This window comes from Chiloscyllium plagiosum, unplaced genomic scaffold (genome assembly GCF_037043375.1).
Source record: "Chiloscyllium plagiosum isolate Xiang-an unplaced genomic scaffold, Cpla_swu_hap1 HiC_scaffold_23, whole genome shotgun sequence".
Lineage (NCBI taxonomy): Eukaryota > Metazoa > Chordata > Chondrichthyes > Orectolobiformes > Hemiscylliidae > Chiloscyllium > Chiloscyllium plagiosum.
The window spans coordinates 58,194,236-58,213,321 of record NW_028270161.1 but is presented as its reverse complement, the minus strand read 5'-3'; the positions used below and the strand labels follow the sequence as shown (position 1 = coordinate 58,213,321).

Below are 19,086 nucleotides of genomic sequence, written 5' to 3'. Positions count from 1 at the left end.
GAGGAGGACAGCCATAAACTGCTGGAGAATATTAATGGACTGGTTGGCTGGGCACAGCATTGAAAAATGGAATTCACTACAGATATGTGTGATGTTATATACTAGGGGCAGGCTACCAAAGCAAGTGATTACATAATGAATTTTAGGGCTCTGGAAATTAATGAAAGTCAGAAAGACCTTGATATGCATATCTTCAGTTCCCTGAAGATAGCAGGGAAGGTAATATAAAGGTTTAAGAAGGCATATAGAATGCTTTCTTCAATTCAAGACTTGAGAGTGGTGTATAAGAGTGTAAGGGCCACAAGACAGGGTGAATTGGAAGGCATTTGTTCCATTATTAAAGGGGTCAATAACCAGGGCATGGATTTAAGGTACAGTGAGGTAGAAGGCTAACAGGAGAATTGTTTTCACCTATGAGGGAGTTTGGAATTTCAATCTCATGGCTGAAAGCAGCAATTGAGTCAGAAACTCTCATAACATTTAAATGGTATTTAGATAATTACTTGTATTGCATCCAGGACTATGAGCCAAAAATTGACATGGAATATGGGATTAGAGTAATTTGTGACCTGTGCAGGGCCAAATAGCCCCATTAGTATTAGAAGGGTGAAGAAAATTTTGTATTGCATCAGCAGTGCGGTTTAAAAGTGTTTGGCCAAATTATTTTAATACTATGTATCAATGATATTCTTGAAATGATAGCGAAATGGAGAACAATAGATTCTCCAATGGCATAGTGGCTCAGTGGTTAGCACTGCTGCCTCACAGCACCAGGGACCCGGGTTCAATTCCTGCCTCAGGCAACTGTCTGTGTAGAGTTTGCACATTCTCCCAGTATCTTTGTGGGTTTCCTCCCACAGTCCAAAAATGTGCAGGTTAGGTAAATTGACCATGCTAAATTGCCCGTAGTGTTAGGTGAAGGGGTAACTGTACGGGAATGGGTCTGGGTGGATTGCTCTTCGGAAGGTCGGTGTGGACTTGTTGGCCGAAGGCCCTATTTCCACACTAAGTAATCTAATCTAATCTAAAAGTAATCTAACCTAAAATAAAAATTTGATGTTTTAACAGATAAGAAAATTGTTCTTCTCCCAAGTTAGACAGATTTTTAGTTCACCTAAACATTTCTCAAAGGTTAAAAAAGGGATTAACAAAGTTGATTCAGACACGGGTATTCGGTAAGGTTTAAATTCAAGCAATTAAATTGCAACTAGGAGTATCAAAGTAAGGATTTTGCAAAAGGATATAATTGTGAAACAAGCTACCAGAAAATCCACCGAAGCAAGCATACCACATAAATGTGCTTTCCATAAAGTGAAGGTATTGAGGGATTTGGGAAAACAGGAAGGTTTCACCTCAACAGAAAATAGAAGAATTTCCTGTCCCAAAAAAAACTCAACTTATAAAATGATGAAAATTCCCAGAAACATATGCTAAGAATTTGAGTGGGAGGATATCCAGTTCCAAATTTGGGAACTATGACAGTAAACAGGAATTTTATATGACTGTGTGATATGATACGGGGTAAACTCTCCTGCTTAATTTAAAACCAGCCACATTGAAAAGAGTTATCCTATATAGTAATCTGTGAAAATTCGATAGGCCAAGAACTAGTTAAATTAAAAATTAACAACTTTATTCCTTAAAGTATAACAGAGAATAATTAACTAATGACTATTTACAATTCCTCCCTCTAACCTATCTTTTACCTTCCCTTCTATAATACTAGTCCAATAAAACTCCCATATAAGATTTACAGAAAAATCCAAATTTTAAAACCAGCCAGCATTCGAATCTTCTCTTTATCTTCGTCGGTAAATTGGCTCTCCAGGTCAGTGTTGAAGTTTTTCTCTGTGCAAACTCCTTCTCTAGACAGGTACATCTCTGACTAGCAGACTACATCTGTTGGTTGGGTGGCAGTTCTCCTCCCAACTGTTCAATCTTTCCTAGTCTTAGGAGAGAGAGAGAGACAGAGAGAGAGAGACAGAGAGACAGAGAGAGAGAGAGAGAGAGAGACAGAGAGACAGACAGAGAGAGAGAGAGACAGAGAGAGAGAGAGAGACAGACAGACACAGACAGACAGACAGACAGACAGACAGAGAGAGAGAGAGAGAGAGAATGAGCACAGGGAGGGGCTGTACAGGAAACAACAGGGGTTGACAGGAGAGAGGGCATACAAGGGAGAGTGTAAGAGAGCAGGGGTGGGCGGTAAGTGTTTTTGAACTTAATTCATAAAAAAAAAGGAGTTTGTGGACTCTTGGTAGCATACTTGGATTTTCAGAAGGTTTTTGATCAAGTCTTCCATGGGAGGTTAATTAGTAAAATTAATGAACATGGGTTGGAAGTAACATACTGGCATGTAGTAATATTGGCTAATAGACAGAAAACATAGGTGCAATAAATGGATCATTCTCATGTTGGCAGACTGTGACCAGTATGATACTATAAGCCTCAGTAGTGGACCACAGCGATTCACAACACATATCAATGATTTGGAGGACAGCCACAACACATTTCCAAGTTCATGGATGACACAAAGCAAGGTGGAAGTGTGTGCTGTGAGGAAAAGGCAAAGTGCTTTAGGAGGATTTGGACATGATACTGACTGGGCAAGAACACCAGATGAAATATAACATGGAATAATGTCAAGAGTATCCACTTTGTAGGAGAAACAGATGTGCAAGAGCATTTCATAACTGGTAAGAGATTAGTAAATTTAAATAAAGAAAGTGACCTGGATATCCTCTTCAATAAGGCACTGAAAACTAACAGACAATGTAGCAAGCAAATGGAAAGTTGATCCTTATGCAAGAGGATTTGATTATAAAAATATCAGAGTCTTGCTTCAATTAGCTAGGAGCTAGATAGACTGCATCTGGACTACTATGTGCAGTCTTGGTCTCCTTAACTTGGAGAAGACTGTATTGCCATAGAGATAGTGTGCAACAAAGGGTCACTAGGATTATCCTTTGGAGAGAGACTGGGGCAAACTGGGCCATGGGTTCCACAATTTCAAAGAGAGGTGATCTGATTGAAACCTACATATTACTTAAAAGGCATAGAAAGGGTGGATGTTTGCTCTCATTGTGTCTCCTCATTCTATATGTCCCAATCGCAACATAAAGGGAAAGTGCCGAATATCAAGTTTGTTTTTTAACTCAGAAGATTGTGACTCTTTGGAATTCTATAGTTTTCGCAGCACTCTGGACTGTCATTGAGCATGTTTACAGAACTGACAGATTTCTATAAACCTGTGAAGTAAATGAATATGTTGATAGTTTGGAGGAGGCAAAAAAATTTGAAGTTGAAGAGCATTTATGGTTGTACAGGAAGCAGAGAAGACTTAAAGTATTGAATGGCCGACTACTTCTTTTATATCACCAGGTGATAATAGGTTAAAGGGGAGAACAGGGAATGGAATGGCAAGGTTCCTCGTTGTTAGCTAATGTTGGATTGTCAACAGGAAAGCATGTAGATGGATATTAGGGTAGAAGAGCTAGATTCACGTTAGGTTAAATAGCTTACTAACACTTGTTACCTTAGTTGACAGGGAAATTATCTCCTGTGGCAGTCCTGACATGCCACGTTTGCAAAAGAAATGGCTACACATACAAATTATCAAAATATATTTGCACATATTCCCGGTCCATTGCTGGTTTTCCTTTTCTTGAACAGCAGCAGTTTGTTCCATACTGTTCTTGGAATTTGATCCCATGACATGAATGAATAGTGATTTAGTTCCAAGTCAGGATGATGATTAGCTTGGAGAGGAACTTGGGAATGCTGGTGTTCCCATTGCATCTGCTTCTTTTGTCCTTTGAGATAGTACTGATGTTGAATTTTGAAGGTGATGTCAAAGGAGCTTTGGTGAGTTGCTGTAGTACATCTTGTCATTGGTACACACTACTGCAACTGTGCATCAGTGGTGAATGTGGTGCCAATCAAGGAACTCTTTTGTCTTGGATGGTGTCACTTCTTGAGCATTGCTGAAGCTGTACTCAGAAGTGAAGAGTATTCATCACATTTCTGACTTGTGTCTTGTAGATGATAGACAGGCTTTGGAGAGTCAGGAGGTGCATTACTCACCAAAGAATTGCTGAGACTGTCAGCAGAGGTACAAAGGTAGTGCAGGAGTCTCCCTTGGCTATTCCTCTATCAAATAAAAATAATACTGTTTTGGATACCATTAGGGAGGATAGTCTCTCAGAGAAAAATAGGAGTGGTAGTCAGATCTTGGGCACCAAGAATGAATCTTATGTTAAGCAGGGTTTGACAAGGTTCAAAAGAGTAACTATTAGAGGGGGCTGAGACTGAGACTGAGACATCACAGCTATTACAGAAACATAGCTGAGGGAGGGACAAGTCTGGCAGCTCAATGTTCCGAGGTTAAATGTTTTGGAAGGAAAGAAAGGGAGGCACGTGAGGAGGGGTAATGATGTTTATGATTTGGGAAAACATTACTGCTGTACTCAGAGTGGATATTTCTGAAGAATCACCGAGTGAAGCTATATGGGTGAAACTCAGAAATAAGAAGGGCTTGATCACCTTGATGGAATTGTACTAGCGAGTTTTGTGAAGATTTGTAGATCAGATTGAGGTTCTGGATGTAGGTTTGCTCGTTGAGCTGGAAGGTTCATTTTCAGATGCTTCGTCACCATACGAGGTAACATCATCAGTGAGCCTTCGGATGAAGCTCTAAGGAGCAATAAAATTGAAGTTCCAAATTGGAGGAAGGCAAATTTTGACAATATGAGGCAAGAACGTTTAAAAGTTGGTTGGGGGCAGATTGTCGCGGGTAAAGGAACAGCTGGAAAATGGGAAGCCTTCAGAAATGAGATAACAAGATTCCAGAGACAGTATATTCCTGTTTGGGTGAAAGGCAAGGCTGGAGAAATTGAGGTTTTGATTAAGAAAAGGGAGCACATGTTAGGTATAGACAGCAGAGATCGAGTCAATCCTCAGGAGAGGAGAAGGCAATAGGAGTATACTTAAGGGGGAAATCAGGAGGACAAAAAGGGAACATGAAATAGCTTTGGCAAATAGAGTTCAGGAGAACCCAAAGGGATTTAAAAATACATCAAGGACAAAAGGGTAACTAGGAAGAGAATAGGGCCCCTCAAAGATCAGCAAGGCAGGAGATGGGGGAGATACTAATTAAGTATTTTGCATCAGGTTTTACTGTGGAGGAGGACATGGAAGATACAGAACGTGGGGAAATAGATGGTGAAACCTTGAAAAATACCCATATTACAGAGATGGTGCAGCTGGATGTCTTGAAATACATAAAAATGGATAAATGCCCAGGACCTCATCAGGGATACCCCAGAACTCTGTAAGGAAGCTAGGGAAGTGATTGCTGGGCCTCTTGCTGAGATATTTGGATCATCGATAGTCACAGGTGAGATGCCGGAAGACTGGAGGTTGGCTAACCTGGTGCCACTATTTAAGAAAGGTGGCAAGGACAAGCAAGGGAACTATAGACCGGTGAGCCAGACATTGGTGATGGGCAAGTTGTTGGAGGGAATTCTGAGGGACAGGATTTACATGAATTTGGCAAGGCAAAGACTGATTAGGGATAGTCAATGTGGTTTTGTGCTTGTAAAATCATGTCTCACGAACTTGATTGAGTTTTTTGAAGTAGTAACAAAGAAGACTGATGAGGGCATCTATATGGACATCAGTAAGGCGTATGACAAGGTTCCTCTTGGTAGACTGGTTAACAAGGTTAGATCTCATGTAATACAGAGAGAACTATCCATGTGGATACAGAACTGGCTTGAAGGTAGAAGACAGTGACGGTGCAAGGTTGCTTTTCAGTCTGGGGGCCTGTGACCAGTGGAGTACCACAAGGATCTGTGCTGGTTTCACTGCTTTTCATCATTTATATAAATGATTTGGATGTGAACATAGGAGATATAGTTAGTAAGTTTGCAGATGACACCAAAATTGGAGATGTAGCGGACAGCGAAGGAGGTTACCTCAGAGTACAATGGGATCTTGATCAGATGGTCAATGGGCTAAAGAATGGAGTTTAATTTAGATAAACTAAACTGTGAGGTACGGCACTTTGGAAAGGCAAATCAGGGCAGGACTTACACACTTATTAGTAAGGTCCTGGGGAGTATTGCTGAACAAAGATCTTGGAGTGCAGGTTCAAAGTTCCTTGAAAGTGGAGTCGCAGGTAGAACATAGAACATTACAGCACAGTACAGACCCTTCAGCCCTCAATGTTGCATCGATCTGTGGAACCAATCTGAAGCCAATCTATCCTACACCATTCAATTTTCATCCATATGTTTATCCAATGACCATTTAAATGCCTTTAAAGTTGGCGAGTTACTACTGTTGCAGGCAATGCATTCCATGCCCCTACTACTCTTGAAAGAAATTACTTTTGACATCTGTCCGATACCTATCACCCCTCAATTTAAAGCTATGTCCCCTCATGCTAGCCATCACCATCCAAGGAAAAAGGCTCTCACTGTCCACCCTATCTAACCCTCTGATTATCTTATATGCCTCAATTAAGTCACCACTCAACCTTTTTCTCTCTAGAATCCCTCAGCCTTTCCTCCATACCAGGCAACATCCTAGTAAATCTCCTCTGAACACTTTCCAAAGCTTCCACATCCATCCTGTAATGCAGTAACCAGAACTTTGCGCAATACTCCAAATGCAGCCACACCAGAGTTTTGTACAGCTGCAGCATGATCTCGTGGCTCCAAAACTCACTCCCTCTACCAATAAAAGCTAACATACACCTTCTCAACAACCGTATCAACCTGGGTGGCAACTTTCAGGGATCTATGTATATGGACACCGAGATCTCTCTGCTCATCAACACTACCAAGACTCTTACCATTAGCCCAGTACTCTTTATTCCAGTTGCTCCTTCCAAAGTGAATCACCTCACACTTTTCCACATTAAACTCCATTTGCCACCTCTCAGCCCAGCTCTGCAGTTTATCTATGTCCCTCTGTAGCCTGCAACATCTTTCAGCACTATCCACAACTCCACCGACCTTAGTGCAAATTTACTAACCTATCTTTCCATGTCACGCCCTCATCTATGTCATTTATAAAAATGACAAACAGCAGTGGTCCCAAAACAGATCCTTGCGGTATACCATTAGTAACTGAACTCCACGATGAACATTTCCCATCAATCATCACCCTCTGTCTTTTTTCAGTTAGCCAACTTCTGATCCAAACCCTCAATCCCATGCCTCTATATTTTGTGCAATAGCCTACATGGGAAATCTTATCAAATGCCTTACTGAAATCTATATACACCACATCAACTGCTTTAGCCTCATCCACCTGTTGGGTCACCATCTCAAAGAACTCACGAAGGTTTGTGAGGCACAGCCTACCCTTCACAAAACTGTGTTGACTATCTCTAATCAACTTATTCCTTTCTACATGATTATAAATCCTATCTCATAATCCTTTCCAACAGTTCACCCACAATCGAAGTAAGGCTCACTGGTCTATAGCTACCAGGGCTGTCTCTACTCCCCTCTTGAACAAGGGACAATATTTGCTATCCTCCAGTCTTCTGGCACTATTTTATAGGTCAATATGATAGTGAAGAAGGCATTTAGTATGCTTTCCTTTATAGGACAGGTCATTGAGTTGTGAGGTCATGTTGCAGCTGTCCAGGACATTGGTTAGGCCACTTTTGGAATATTGTGTGCAATTCTGGTCTCCCTTCTATAGGAAGGGTGTTGTGAAGCATGAAAGGGTTCAGAAAACATTTACAGGGATATTGCCATCGTTGGGGGATTTGAGCTACAGGGAAAGGCTGAATAGGCTGGAGCTGTTTTTCCTGGAGACTCAGCAGCTGAGGGGTGACCTTATACAAGGTTATAAAATCATGAGGGACATGGATAGGATAAATAGACAAGGTATTATCCCCGGGGTGGGGGAAGTTCAGAACAAGAGGGCATAGGATTAACGGTGAGAGGGGAAAGATTTAAAAGGGACCACAGGGGCAACTTTTTCCACGCAGTGGTGGTGCGTGCATGGAATGAACTGCCAGAGGAAGTGGAGGAGCCTGATACAATTACATTTAAAAGGCATCTGGTTGGTATATGAATAGATAGATTAGATATGGGCCAAATGGGAAGAGATTAATTTCAGATATCTAATTGTCATGGACAAGTTTGACCAAAGGGTCGGTTTCTGTGCTGTACATCTCTATGACTCTATATGTAGAGAGATCTTAGTTATATACGGTTGTAATAATCAGGGATTTTGACATTCCAAACATCGACTTAAACTGTCATAGTGTTAAGGGCTTGGATGGTGAGGAATTTGTTAAATGCGATCCAAGAAAATTTTCTTTATTAGTATGTTGATATACCTACAAAAGTTGCAAAACTTGATCTTCTCTTGAGAAATAAAGTAGGGTAAGTGATTGGGCGTGGAACTTTGGAACCAGTAATCATAATCCTACTAGTTTTAAAATAGTTATGCAAAAGGATAGGCCTTGTTTAAAACTTAAAGTTGTTAAGTGGAGTAAGGCAAATTTTGACAGCAAGACGCAGGAAGTTTCAAAATTTGATAGGGATAGTGTTGCTCGCAGGTAAAGGGTCTACGATGAAGGTTTCCATAGTGGAACAGCAAGTGTTCAACAGCAATATGTTCTTGTTAAAGTGAAGGGAAAGACTGGTAAGAATAGAGAACAATATATGAATAAAGATATTGAGGCCCTGGTCAAAAATAAGAAGGAGGCATTTGAAATCTGAAAGAATTTAAGCATTGTACAGGCATTCTTAAAAGGGAATTCAGGAGGAATAAAAGGGGAGGTGAGCACCTTGGCAGATAAAGATAAGGATAATCCAAAGACATTCAAAATTATGTGAAGAGCAAACAGGCAACTAGAGAGAGAACAGGGCCCCATAAAAATCAATGAGGTTATCTCATTGTGGAACCACAGGAAATGGGAGAGATACTAAATGAATGTTTCACACCAGTTTTTACTGTGGAGAATGACAAGGAGGCTATGGAACTTGGGGAAATAAATATTGATGCCTTGAAAACGTCCACATTACAGAAGGGGAAGCGTTAGTCTTCTTAAAAAACAAAGGTGGATAAATCTCTGGTGAGATGTTAAGGGATTAATTTGCTCTGCTGTCCTTCAAGAAATTGGATGCCCCGGGTTAGGGTGGTATGTTTTTCTGTCTTGCAGGTACAATGTAAAATTAACATTGCCCTCTCCTACTATTCAGAGTAAATTTATATTATCATCTCCTACTATTCAAAGTAAATTTACATGATCATCTCCTATCCAGGATCAATAAGATTACTACAGCTAAAATTCTGATTACCCTATGCAATTAAAAATAACGACTTACACCAGATCTTGCCATTAAGGAAGATCTAAATTAGATTGTTTGGGGAGATAGTGAGGTCACTGCATTGTGTCTTGAATGGCATGTGGCTGTGGGGAGTGGCTGGAGGTTGTCTTGTGGGCATTACTGACTGCAATGTGAAATCTTGTATTGTATAAAGGAACAGCTGTTCCCTTGTTCAGACAGCCTTGCTTGGCATGCTTTGCAAGCACTGCGAAGAATGTTAAGTGATCCTCCATAAACTTGTACTTGCTTAATAAATTTTGACTTCACAGAAGTTGGCATATTGCATTTGCATCAATTGTGTAAAAATCTCAAGAAAAAGAACCTAACACTGGGATCTGATCAACTGCATCCCAGGATGTTGTGAGAGGTTAAGGATGAAATTGCAGGGCCCCTAGCAGTGATATTTGTAGCATTAACAGCCAAGGGTGCGGTGCCAAAGGTGGTTAATATTGTGCCTTTATTTAAGAAACACTGCAAGGAGAAGCCTGGGAACAACAGACTGGTGAGTTTGACATCATTGACGGGTAACTTGTTGGAGGGGATTCTGAGATAGGATAGTACATAGAACAAATATAGCACAGGAACAGGCTCTTCGGCCCACTATATTGTGCCAAACATGATACTAAATTAAACTAATTCCTTCTTCCAGCCCTTGGTCCATATCCATTCATTCTTTGGATATCCATGTGCTTCTCTAAAAGCCCCTACTGTATTGGCTTTCAGCTTCACCGCCTCCCCTGGCAGCACATCCCAGATTCCTACCACTCTGTGTAAAAAGACTTGCCCCCTCTCACCTTATGTGCATGCCCCTAGTTTTAGACATTTCAACTCTGGGAAAAAGATTCTGACTGTCAACCTTATCTATGCAATTTAAAGACTTCTATCAAGTCTCCCCTCAGCATCTACTGCTCCAGAGAAAAGACCTTGGGTTTTTCTAGCCTCTCATTATGGCACATACCCTCTAATCTAGGCAGCCACTTTGGTAAACCTCTTCTGTACCCTGTCCAAAGCTTCCACATTCTGCCTGTAAATACGACGATCAGAATTGAACGCAATACTCTTAAACGTGGCCTGACCCAAGTCTTATAAAGCTGCAACATGACATCCTGACGCTCTTACTCAATACCCTTCCCAATAAAGGCAAGCCTGCCATATGCCTTCTTTACTACCCTACCTACTTGCGTGGCCACTTTCAAGGAGCTATGGAGTTGAATCCAAAGAATCCTTTGTACATCAAATTTGTTCAGGGTCCTGTCATTAACTATATACTTTTCCTTAACGTTTGTTTTCCCAAAGTGCAGCACCTCACACTCTGCCAGATTAAACTCCATCTGCTATTTCTCCACCCTTATTTGCAACTGATCTATATCTAACTGTATCTTTTGACAACCTTCTGTTTAATTTGGATAAATGCAAGATATTGCATTTTGGTAAAGTGGACAAGGACACAGCTTAATGGTAGGGCACTGTCTAATTCCTAGGGGTTTAGGTATATAGTTACAACATTTAATAAACATTTGGACAGATTCATGAATAGGAGGGATATAGGCCAAACGCAGGCAAGCAAGACTAGTTTAGTGTGGGAAACTTGTACGGCATCAACAATTTGGACAGAAGGGTCTGTTTCCATGCTCTCTGACTTAGTCTCTAGCCTACTCTTGTAGCCGAAGAACTTCATATGGAGGGTCAAGTAATATTTCTAGTCATTGTAACCCTCCATAATGTTGATTAGGGGAGGATTCAGTGATAGCAATGCTGCTGAATACCAAGGGAGATGGTTGGGCCCTTTCATGAGGAAACCAGACATTGCAGAGTCCTGAAGAATTCCCATAATGGAGGATGGTGAGTGTGAAGCCTCCTCCTCCAGCAAGTAATTGTCCATCATCATTCATTATTGGATGTGCCAGGATTGCAAAGTTTGCAGAGATCAGTTGGTTGTGAAATTGCATTGCTGTGTCACATACTGTCCCATTGTTCGGCATATATGTAGTTTTGTGCTGTAGGTTCATTCATCAGGTTGTCACCTAATTTTTAGGCTTGCCTGAAAATACTCCTGATATGCTGTCCTACACTCTTCAGTGAACTAGGGTTGACCCATTGGTTTTATGTTAATGATAGAGTAGGACACATGCCAAGTTGCACACTGTGGTAGAATGTAAATCTGATGCATCTGAAGGCCCACTGTGCATTATGAAGGATCATTATTATGCATCACGACTGCGGATCATTAGCTGTCTTCCCGTTTGTCCTATGTAGTGTTTTGTGCAGTCCTTGCATGGGATTTTGTACACTACATTGGTTTTGCTCATGCTGGGTATTGGGTGCTTCGTTCTGGTGAGTTGTTGTCTGAGAGTGGCTGTTGGTTTGTGTGCTGTTATGAGTCCTAGTGGTCACAGTAGTCTGGCTGTCAGTTCAGAAGTGCTCTTGATATATGGTAATATGGCTAGTCCTTTGGGTTGTGGCATGTCCTTGTTCCGTTGTCTTTCCCTTAGGCATCTGTTGATGAAATTGCACGGGTATCCGTTTTTGGCGAATACATTGTATAGGTGTTCTTCTTCCTCTTTTTGCAGTTCTGGTGTACTGCAGTGTGTTGTGGCCCTTTTGAATAGTGTCTTGATGCAACTTCTTTTGTGCGTGTTGGGGTGGTTGCTTTCGTAGTTCAGGACTTGGTCTGCGTGTGTGGCTTTCCTGTATACCTTTGTGGTGAATTCTCCGTTAGGTGTTCTCTGTACCATCACGTCTAGAAATGGGAGTTGGTTGTCCTTTTCTTCCTCTCTAGTGAATCGGATTCCTGTGAGTGTGGCGTTGATGATCCGGTGTGTGTTCTCTATTTCTGTATTTTTAATTATTACAAAAGGTGTCGGCTACATATCTGACCCAGAGTTTGGGTTGAATTTGCAGTAAGACTGTTTGTTCTAATCTTTGCATTACCGCTTCTGCTATGAGTCCAGAGATGGGTGAGCCCATGGGTGTGCCGTTGACTGAGGATGTCACCAAGACAGGGGACAAAACGTCTGCAATACAAATTCCCAGCTCGGCGAACAGAACCACAACGAGCACCCGAGCTACAAATCTTTTCACAAACTTTGAATTCCTATACCTATAATCGACAATTATAACGTCAAATTTTAGATGTTCAAATTAAAGATGAAATTTTACTAGCTTTCTGTAAATATACCCTTTTTTTGCCTTTTTTGTTTCCGTTGATTATTTTCAATAAAGGCTAAAAACAATCAAAATATTCTGTGTGCAATGAAATCTGGTTTTAACGATTTTAAGAAGACGCTCTGCTTGAATTATGACGACAACGATATTCACTAATAAAACGATGGTGTGCGCAAAGAAACTGCTCCTCACGCGATCCTCTGAAATGAGATGTTATTAATTTCTATACATTTTATAGTAAATGGAACAGTCACTAGACTAAAGCAAATTGACAGATCAGATCAACCAAATATCTTTGTAGAAAATTAAAGGACTAACACAGCAAGATGTTATACAGCAGCTTTGAACTTTGAAACTGGACTTCTCATTTGAATGATAAAGACCAAAAAGAAACAAACTACCGCTTACCTCCAACACCAGTTCTTCATCAAACTCTTCACTAGCCGCCATTGAAGTGGATGAATGCAATCAGAGGTGAGAGGAAGGAGTGTGCCGCGCTGAGGACGGTGGGAGTTGTAGTCCAACTGTGCAGTTTAAACTTCAGAAGTGCTACGATAGGGGGACACAGGAACTACAAAGTATCCCATGAAGCTTTGAAGGGGTGAGCAAATGCTTGTGCGACGCTGTCAGCCTTGAGAATCAGGGCCAACGGTTGGAGGAGGCGCGCGCTTATGTGTGCGCTGCGGCTGGTGTCGCGAGGAGCAGCACGCGCGTGCGCGCCCCCCTGTATGGTTGTTAGTTGAGCTGCAGGGGGCGTCTCGGTCAACGAGCAGACGGACAGTGAATTTCAGAGTGAGGGCGAGGGGAACAAAAAAAAACACCTTTCTGCGTGATGTGTAAATATTATTAGTTTGTGGTGCAGCTGGCACCGGTCGGTGTGGTCGGGCTGATGTTGTAGCCGGATGAAGTACGCTCCGATGGCCGGGGAGCGGTAGGAGCGCACGGTTGTTCCCAGTATGAGCGCAGGTGAGCCTGTTCCCCGCTGCGGTCGCGATCTGGACCCGGTTCCCGCCGGCCCCGGTTATGTTTTTTTTGTTGTTGTAATGGCAGATCCGGTGCTGCCTCTTGAAAGAAGTGAGGGAGCGGTGATTTCGGCGGCGTTGCTGCTGCTGCCGCCGCCGCCTTGAGAAGGTTGGGGGAGGGAAAGGAAAGCTCCTTGATGTCTTCATGTCCCGAGCAAGGCGGTCAGGTTCCCTCTGACTCTTTCTCGCCTGCATCGATCTTAATTCCATTTTACTGCGTGTTTTCTTTTGGAGGGGTGACGGTGGGGAGATTGTGTTGAAGCTGCGACTTAATTGGTAGCGAGGTGACACAATCTTCTGTTCTTGGTGGAGGCAACCTTTTTTCCCCCCACCTGCGAAATATTTCAATAAATTAAAAATCATAGCTATCGCTTGTGCCAAGATAAATGACTCGATTTTTTTTCCTCCCGTGCATACTTGTCATTTTAATGGTTTGTTCGATCACTGAGGTTATCAAAGACTTTGTGCCCAAATTTTCAGTGGGTGGATATTTCCTTCTGAAATACTAGGATGGGGGGGTAACGACTGATTGATTTATAGCCAAGCATTGGCCACATAAGTTCCCATCTGTCGCCTTCGAAAACACCAGCCCTGTCCCAAATTTATCTTTCAGTGCAGTTAAGTTCCAACCAGCATCAGCTGCACGGGATCCTTTTGTGCCAGAGTTATGTCTGGTTTCGTATCCAGTTTACACGTTGTGGTAGGATTATGTTGCGAAAAATAACTGCTCTTTCAATTGTTACATCTAGTTCTAAAAGGAGTTTTCCCGATGTAGTTAAGGCCGTCGTTGATAACTTTCAGACTACTATAGTGTGATTCATGTAAACTCAAAATGGTTGAATGTCGGTCACTATTGATAGTTTTCTAGAGAACTAACGTTTTAAAAAAATAATAAAATTGATGTCAACTGCTGTAAATAACGCTATATTCATACTGGGGCTTCCACGTCCTGGATTTTGCAACTCAGTAAGTCTGAATTTCTTTGGCTTTGAATGATATGTATTCCTTTTGTTTTTGTGACATCTGGTTTATATCTCCGAACTGTTTAAAACTATATATTGTTAGGGAGCTCTGATTTTTAAGTGGACTGTTCTAAAAGTAGTAATTGATTTAAGTTTCTGAGGAGCAGCTGTGTCTTTGACACTTGCGGTGGTCTGACTGTTCAACCCTGAATTTAAGATGCTTGCTTTTATTGTGGTGACCATCAGTTTAATGCCTGCTCACAGCTGACACTGAGATCCATTCTTTAGTGTTCAATGAAGTTCTGTTTGTTCTCAGACTGGCAATTGTTAATCTCAAATTTCTGGGAGCCTCAAAACAGATTTAAGCAGTAAAGACTTGAGTTTAGTTTCTTGGATTACTAAAAAGGTTCTTAGAAAATTGCTAGTTTTCCGAAAACACTTCATTGTCTGAGGTGTGCTATTAATTAGAGCAGCAATGATTAAACCTTTATGTTCTAGTTATATGTTGTTTGAGAATTATATTTCTTTAGATCTGTTTTAATGGCATAAATTATTAAGATAATATTTGGGTAAACCATTTTGCCAGAAAGACTAAGAAGGCTTCTTTTGGTGTTAGGCGAAAGTGAGGACTGCAGATGCTGGAGATTAGAGTCAAGAGTGTGGTGCTGGAAAAGCACAACAAGTCAGGCAGCATCCGAGGAGCAGGAGAATCGCATTTCGGGCATAAGCCCTTCATGAAGAATTCCTGATTGAAGGGCTTATGCCTGAAACGTTGATTCTCCTGCTCCTCAGATGCTGCTTGACCTTTTGTGTTTTTCCAGCACCACACTTTCGACTTCTTTTGGTGTTAGTTCTTCGATTACTTCTAATTTAGCTGGGTCAGTGAAAGAACTGTGACTGTTCAATTTTGCACTGGGTAATTGAATGGAAAATTGGCTGCTGTTTCCCCTTGTGGTTTGTATTCTGCAACTCTTGCCTGGAAGTGTATGGACAGGCTGAGTTCATATATTGCCATATGTGTAAAATGATCACCTGGAGAAGCTGCAAGAAAGCCCAGCACCCACTGAATCATTTAGTGAAGATCAGCATATCCAAAGGAAGGAGAAGGATGCAAATAAGTTATTCATTCTTTTTTAAAAATTCATTTCGTACAACAGATAACAAAATGCCAGCAGATTAAGTTTTTCTGTAGGAAGCAGTGAGTATTCCTGTTAATTAATTTGAAGTTAAACATATCTGCATGGCTTTCTAGGAATGCAACAGAACAAACCCATTTTCCTATGTTCTCACTTTTTCTCTTAGTTACAGTATTTTCTTTCTCAGTTGTCCTTGGAACCTAACTATGTATTCTGCTTCAGTAACTGCTCCTAGTAACTTTTTGCACCATCTGCCATCCTTCGCAAACAAGGGTTCTAGCTGTTTCTCTACCGACTGTTATTTACTAATGTTCAATTTGTGTTCCCTAGATCTTTTAATAAATAGTTGGAATTAAATTTGTGTAAATTCCTTTCTCTTATATCAACAGCATAACTTCAATTAAAAGTAGAAAATGCTAGAAATGCATCAATTTCTAGCAGTTAGTTCATCTTTCAGATGAGATCCTTCATCAGAATATTACATGTTGACTGGCATATTCTGCAGTTCCAGCATGGATTCTCATTTTAGTTGCAACCATTGTATATTCCGTTTGTCAACCCTACATTTATTTGGTTTCCAATTTATCTGATGAAGGTAGTCAAACTTGCAAAGAAGATGGAGGAGTTTCAGTTTTTTACTCATTTGTGGGATGTAGACTTCACTGGTTAGCCAGCATTTGTTGCTCGCCCCTAGTTGCCTTTGAGAAGGTGTTGATGAGCTGTCTTCTTGAACCACTGCAGTCCATCTGCTGTGGGTTGACCCACAATGCCATTAGGGAGGGAATTCCAGGATTTTAACCCAGCGTAAGTGAAGAAATGCAATATATTTCAACAGGTTCATTTGGAAGTCCTAGCTGCACCTTCATGAAGGAGAAATAAACCTGTTGGACTATAACCTGGTGTTGTGTGATTTTTAACTTTGTTCAACACTGGCACCTTCACATCAGTATATTTCTAAGACAGAGTGATGAGAGGCTTGGAGGGGAACTTGGAAAGTGATAATGTTCCCAAATATCTGATGCCTTTGTCTTTCTAGATGGAAATGGTCATGGGTTTGGAGGGTGCTGTTGAAGGATCTTTGAGTTTAGGATATCTAGCTAGGCTGTGGTGTACGACTCTAAATGTTTACATAGGCGGTAATGTGTGTTAGCTGTAATTCTGCTAACTTTTCAAAATAAAATTCTTCAACATTTTTGAGGAGTATCAATGAACAGTGTAAAATGTTAACATTTTGGTAGGCAGTAATTGAAAGTGGTCGAGATAACACATTTTTTTGAAGCTAGCTCTTTGTGGGAGTATAAGGTTATACTCTTGGTATATTAATCATTGGTCACATCTCATTTGAATGATAGTTTGAGGAAAGTTAAATTTAACCCAAAAAGGAGTTAGAAATAAAAGGACAATGATAATCCAGATGAAATTTAAATGAAAATTGTACATTGTCCTCCTTAATATTGAGAGGTCTGAAATGCAAATTTGTCTCCAATGATATAAAAATCACACAACACCAAGTTATAGTCCAACAGGTTTAATTGGAAGCACTAGCTTTCGGAGCGCTGCCCCTCCATTAGGTAGTTGTGGACCACCTGATAAAGGGGCAGCACTCTGAAAGCTAGTGCTTCCAAATAAACCTGTTGGACTATGACATGGTGATGTGTGATTTTTAACTTTGTACACCCCCAACAAACATCAGCATCTCCAAATTACAATATCTAAAGGCTTAAAAGTTCAGTGTAAAATCGTAAATGGCAATATTTTCTTTCCATAGGGAAACCCAGTTTTAACTTAATTTGCAGTTGGTAAGTTGGAATTTGCAGTTCCAATCTCTGCTTGCATTGCAAAATCAACCACATTTGTAAATATTAAGCATTTTATTTTCACCTACACACCTGTTAAACATCTGCTTTACTCTTACTTTCTCTTCCCGCAGTTGTTGCTATGGTGAATAGTTTTGGCTGCTGTGTAAGTTCCTGTATCCTACGATGTTTTTAGATTGCTACATAAGTGCAACTGAAGTTCCATGTTCATGGCCCATTTTATTGGCAGCTGACAACAGATAAAATGCAGTGTTATTGTATGCTTCAATTCTTGTTATAACATGGCCACTTGTGGATCAGAAAGATGCTACTATTACAAGCTTCTTCAACACTGGTGGGCAATAGAATGTTTGCAAGTATTTAGTTCATATTCTGAATGTCAAGGATTTAAATACTGAAGTTAATCCACTACCGCGAAGTCGTCTCATCTTGATCATTCTGTCTCGTGCTGATGTCTCCTCTTTCTGAAGTCCATAATTGTGCTATCTCACGCCTATGTGCTTGCTTTGTATGCTCTCTGGTTCTAGTTTCTCTGTCCTCTCCCTCTCGTTTGCATGTATCAATCACAGAGTCATAGATACTTATATCACAGAAGTAGTTATTTCATTCCTCCATTCTGGTCTATCTTAACCCCATGTATTGGGCTGTAACCTATCAACTTCTCATTTTCAACTGGTTGTCCAGCTATAGAATCAGCTTCCACCACCTATTCCTGACAAACCTTCAAAATACCAACAGAAGAGTTAAAATATTTAATAGAATCCCTACAGTATGGAAACAGGCCATTCTACCCCACAAGTTCATACCGACCTTCCAAAGAGTAACCTACCCAGACCCATTCCCCTACCCTGTTACTCTACATAATGCACCTAACCTAGACATCCCTGAACACTATGGGCAATTTTAGCATGGCCAGTTCACCTAACCTGTGCATCTTTGGATTGTGGGAGGAAACTGGAGCACCTGGAAGAAATCCACATAGACACGGGGACAATGTGCAAACTCCACAGAGACAGTTACTCGAGGCTGGGATTGATGCTGGGTCCCTGGCACTGTGAGGCAGCAGTGCTAAGCAGTGTATAAATCTTCTGCCAATGATTTTATGTTAAATCCGGTTTTTCGCTAAATCATCAGATTTCTCTTTCAATTCTGTCAAGACCTCTTGAAAGCAGACCTAACTTTTCAAAAATCTCTTCATTATTGGAATCTTTCTCATCTCTGGTCATGTTTTTGTAAGCATCATCTGTACCATTTCTAAGTCATTTATATCCTCCTTAGTTAGGTTCCTACAATTATCTGGTTCTCTAATGAAAATAGACACTAGGAGGCTGGAAGAACACAACAAGCCAGGCAGCACCAGGGGGTGAAGAAGTCTGCGTTTTGAGTTGAAGGAAGAATTACACACGAAATGTTGGCTTCTCCACCTCATGATGCTGCCTGGCTTGCTGTGTTCTTCCAGCCTCCTGCTTGTCTACCTTGGATTCTAGCATTTGCAGTTTTTTTTGTCTCTATCTTCTAACAAAGGCCGAATCAGGTGATTTACAGAGTTCTTCTATATGGTCCATTTAATTTTATGCCTAACACTTCCAAGTAGCTCATGTCCTTTTAAAACCTTGCTCACTTGC

The 19,086-nt window shown here is 40.9% G+C and overlaps 2 protein-coding genes across 3 annotated transcripts in view; one reads left to right on the top strand and one right to left on the bottom strand.

The window, feature by feature from the left end:
* The window catches only part of vezt (vezatin, adherens junctions transmembrane protein), a 105,812-nt gene extending 92,763 nt beyond the window's left edge, over window positions 1-13,049 (bottom strand). Inside the window, exon 1 of the mRNA XM_087999721.1 lies at window positions 12,933-13,049. Within this exon, the coding sequence (XP_087855847.1) occupies window positions 12,933-12,974 (42 nt within the window). The 5' untranslated portion in view covers window positions 12,975-13,049. The remainder of the gene's footprint in view (window positions 1-12,932) is intronic.
* Window positions 13,050-13,297: 248 nt separating this feature from the next.
* fgd6 (FYVE, RhoGEF and PH domain containing 6) overlaps window positions 13,298-19,086 on the top strand; it is a 141,228-nt gene continuing 135,439 nt past the window's right edge. Inside the window, exon 1 of one of the 2 annotated variants that reach the window (XR_015761198.1) lies at window positions 13,298-13,490. Coding sequence is in view for 1 of the 2 variants with exons in the window: in XM_043713308.2 (XP_043569243.2) it covers window positions 13,481-13,490 (10 nt within the window). In the remaining variant the exon portion in view is untranslated. The remainder of the gene's footprint in view (window positions 13,491-19,086) is intronic. The other variant, XM_043713308.2, reaches the window with a different exon arrangement.